The sequence below is a fragment of the Myotis davidii genome, unplaced genomic scaffold (genome assembly GCF_000327345.1).
Source record: "Myotis davidii unplaced genomic scaffold, ASM32734v1 scaffold79, whole genome shotgun sequence".
Lineage (NCBI taxonomy): Eukaryota > Metazoa > Chordata > Mammalia > Chiroptera > Vespertilionidae > Myotis > Myotis davidii.
In genome coordinates this window covers 1,171,198-1,175,105 of record NW_006294339.1, presented here as the reverse complement: position 1 = coordinate 1,175,105, position 3,908 = coordinate 1,171,198, and the positions used below count along the sequence as shown (strand labels likewise).

Here is a 3,908-nt window from a genome sequence, read left to right as displayed (position 1 = left end):
ATTTGCAGATGGTAGGAAAAATACAGGTAATTTTATGCTTTGAGTAGGTACTTTTGTCACCCGTGCAGGATTTGCGGACGCGACTAGCACTGACCACTGCACATGAGACTGCTGACTGACTGGCTCACTCAACTCGTGCATGAATCGCATGCGCCTCCCCCACACTGTGTATCCTGAGGCCGCCTGTGCCATGTCTTCTGTCGCCTGACCACCCGACACCCCCCACTTCTTCTAACGCCACTTCTTCAAAATAGCTCGCCCAGGCCGAAAACTGACTTCTGTGCATGGACCACAAAGTTTCCATCGCACTGTACATGCGTCCCCACACGTGGTATTTTGTGAAAAAGCCACACTCAAGGGGCCAAAGAGCCACATGTGACTCACGAGCCACGGTTTGCCAACCACTGTCTTAGGCGACCCCTGTGAAAGGGTCGTTAGACCCCCAAAGGGGTCGCGACCCACAAGTTGAGAACCGCTGCCCTCACAGCTGTGCACAGGCAGCAGCAGACATCAGTGCTGCGGCCTGCACTTGGTGGCATTTCTTGCCGGTGAGCTCTGAGAGACCAGAGGGGACTGCAGTATAGACAGACTTTTTTTTTATTATTATCCTCCATTATCAGACCAGAATGTGTCTCTGGACCTGTTAAAAGTTGTGCTCAATGCGGGACAAGAATGCCAAGTCTTATCTCCTTACCTCTGTCCATCTGATGACTTTTCCATTTGCCTTATACTCTGATCCATGGAATATCTTCACACTTGTTATAGACTCCATTAACTTCCCATCGATAGGACTTATGACACTAAAATAGAGGCAAAGAAGAGAGATGGAAGCAGCTCTGAAGTCAGAAGAGCCACTTCTCTTATCAAATCTTGCAACTAATTATATTGGGCACCTTGCCAAACACATCTGATCAACATATCACAGCAAGAAGCCACTACACAACCATGTATGAACAGAGTGCCCATGCAAAGGGCTCACTACAATAATTCAAAGAACACACACACAAAGAAGGACTCATGATTCCAGGAGCTGGTTATTTTAATATGAAGAACTGTTTACTCAAACCTGCTCTCTCCTTGCAGCATTCCTTCCTTCAGTGAATGCACAGCCGCCCTGCCCCTCAATCTTGCTCTCCCCTCTGCTGTCACAGTACTCTGCTCCTGACTATAATGACACCCATCATGTTATACTCACCACACATTTTGTGTATCCGTCTTACAAATGAACTTCTGAAAGGGAGGAATATGATATACTTCCCTTTGTGTGCTATATTCTCAGTTCGGACACATTACTTGGAACATAGGAGTTTAATAAATGTTTGTTGATTAAAAGAATTATTTAACCGAGTATATTCATTATGACAATGCTGACGTGAACTGGTGAACAAGTATCTGTTTTATTTATCACAACAAATTCCCTTTAGTGCTAAATTATCATTCCTAGATTCCTGAATAGAAAGGCCCACTTTTTAGTCATTTCCTCTCCAAAATATAACAAGTATAAATAACTGGAGATGCACACTCATTGGTGATAAGGATTAACAATGGAATCACAAAGATTCCAAACACTTCCTAACAATTTTGAAACCTGTTTATGTTTTCTAATCTCTACGTATGTAAGATGAAATTTAACTTAAATTTCAATATCAGGGATTCACGTCATTCACTTGAATTAAAATTATTTAAACAATGCTAAGTTTAATTGCTTTCATCAGAAAGAACACTCTTAGTTGATGAGTACTTTTTCAAGAGAGGATATGCAGACAGAAGGACAAGCTGGAAAATGTTCCATTTGTACACTACAAACTAAACTCCCGAGTTCCAGTCTTCTGTGACTAGTTCTTGTCCTGTTTCCTAAGATGCTGCCAACGGCACTTGTTGTAGAAAGAAGCCGCCTGCTTGTTTTTAGTCAGCAATATGTTCTGGCATCAGATTTTCAGATGATCAATTTTTTGGTCCTAATTAATCATGTTCATTTCCAACTGTAATGGAGAATTAAACAAACTGAATTTGAAATTAAATTTGCCGGTGAAGTACGGGAAGATAAAGGGCTATTTGTAAAACAGTCAAATGGCCAAACTGGTTTGGCTCAGTGGATAGAGCGTCGGCCTGCAGACTGAAGGGTCCCGGGTTCGGTTCCGGTTAAGGGCATGTACCTTGGTTGCGGGCACATCTCCAGTGGGAGGTGTGCAGGAGGCAGCTGGTCGATGTTTCTCTCTCATCGATGTTTCTGACTCTCTATCCCTCTCCCTTCCTCTCTGTAAAAAATCAATAAAATATATTTAAAAAACAAAAAATAGTCAAATGTACTCAATGCTTTAGAAATTGCTTCTTTTTGTTCAGTAAGCCTTTGTGCCGTGTTGTAAACGCCCTCTACCTACCTTTGGGTCTGCTATTCCCTCAGACTGGAATGCCTCCTCTCCCAGAGCTATGTGGCCAATACCCACTCATCTTACCAGATTCAGCTAAAGCAACAGCCATTTCTCTATGGAGTCGTTCTGGAATGCTGCCCTATCACCTCTGCCAAGCATCCACTCTCCTTTTCTTTAATCTTCACTGCATCCTACAGTGTTTTCTATGAGCATTTTCCATACTTTGATGCACTTATAGCTATTTCAAAATGAGACTGAGCCACTTATCAACTGGAACCACATGTAATTCATTTTTGTGTCTCTGCACGTGGAATTATTATTGCCTAAAGGATGGATGGGTGGATGGATAGAGGATGGATGGGAGAAAGCTTAATACAATGAGGTATAATATATTCATTTATTCAATCAATGTTTAAAGTAACTGCTAGGTACCAGACAGTGCTTTGGGTGCTGGTAATATACGGGTAGCAGTAAATAAACCAGACAAAAGTCCCTGTCCTCATGGAGCTTACATCCCAGGGACAATATAGTAAGTAAAAATTTTTGTCTGATATAAACTTATAAGTGCTATTAGAACTATTCTGCACAGAAAGGGGATAGGAATTGGGGGGTGGGAGGGAAGAATGTGTATGACGGTTATTACTTACACAGGTTGGCCACAGAAGGCCTTCTGAAGGCAGTGAGGGAGTGACTCAGGTGGCTACCCAGGGGCAAAGCATAAGCTGAGAGAACAGCAAGTGCCAGGACAGAAGCCTAGTTGACATGTCCCCACAAGAAGGCAGGTGTTGCTTAAGAAGTAAAAGTGGGGCGGGGGACGCAGATTGTGTAAGGCCTTAGAGGTCGCAAAGACTTTGATTTTGACCCTGAATGGAAGTCAGTGGTGGGTTTTGAGCAGAGGAGCAACACTGTAGAATTGGAAACAGATTAGGCTGGGAAGAAGGAACAGGCCAAGACTAGAAACAAAGAAACCAATTAGGAGGCTACTGCAATAATGCAGACCAAACAATGGTGGCCTGAACTGGGAAGATGGCAGTGGAGGTAGGAAGAAGCAGTAATAAGAGTCTATATGTACTTTGAAGAAAAGCGAACAGCATTTACTGTTAGATGAGGTACAGGGCATGAGAAACAGGCGGCTCCAGGGTCTGGGCCTGAACCTTCAGAACAAGAGCTGCCCTGACTGGGAAAGAGGACAGCATCTGCAGCCCAGGGAGGCGGTCCCGCCGGCCACTCCCTCGCTTTGTGGAGGCGGTTAGCCTTGTGGTGCTTGTTTACTCCTCTGGAATACTACTAACACTAGTTCTATCCGATTAAACAATGTTAGTAAAAGTGCTTTGCAAACCATACAAGGCTTAGGTATTACTATTATCTCAGTAACTTTAGAGAAATTGTTTTGTAAAACAGTCAGTTTCCTCCCTTCAGAAATATGCACAGAAACTCCTTCAGAAATGAAGCCAAGAAACCAGAAGTTTAAAGGCAGCCCCTCAGGCAGGGCTCCCAGCGAAGCTGTAACACGTCAGTGCAGACAGACCCAGGGCC

The 3,908-nt window shown here is 43.6% G+C and overlaps 1 protein-coding gene across 3 annotated transcripts in view; it reads right to left on the bottom strand.

Annotated features, from left to right (window-relative positions):
• ZFYVE9 (zinc finger, FYVE domain containing 9) overlaps window positions 1–3,908 on the bottom strand; it is an 84,698-nt gene that overhangs the window by 7,491 nt on the left and 73,299 nt on the right. For all 3 annotated transcript variants that reach the window (XM_006768315.1, XM_006768317.1, XM_006768316.2), the window contains one exon: window positions 695–800. In XM_006768315.1, coding sequence (XP_006768378.1) covers window positions 695–800 — 106 coding nt within the window. The remainder of the gene's footprint in view (window positions 1–694; window positions 801–3,908) is intronic.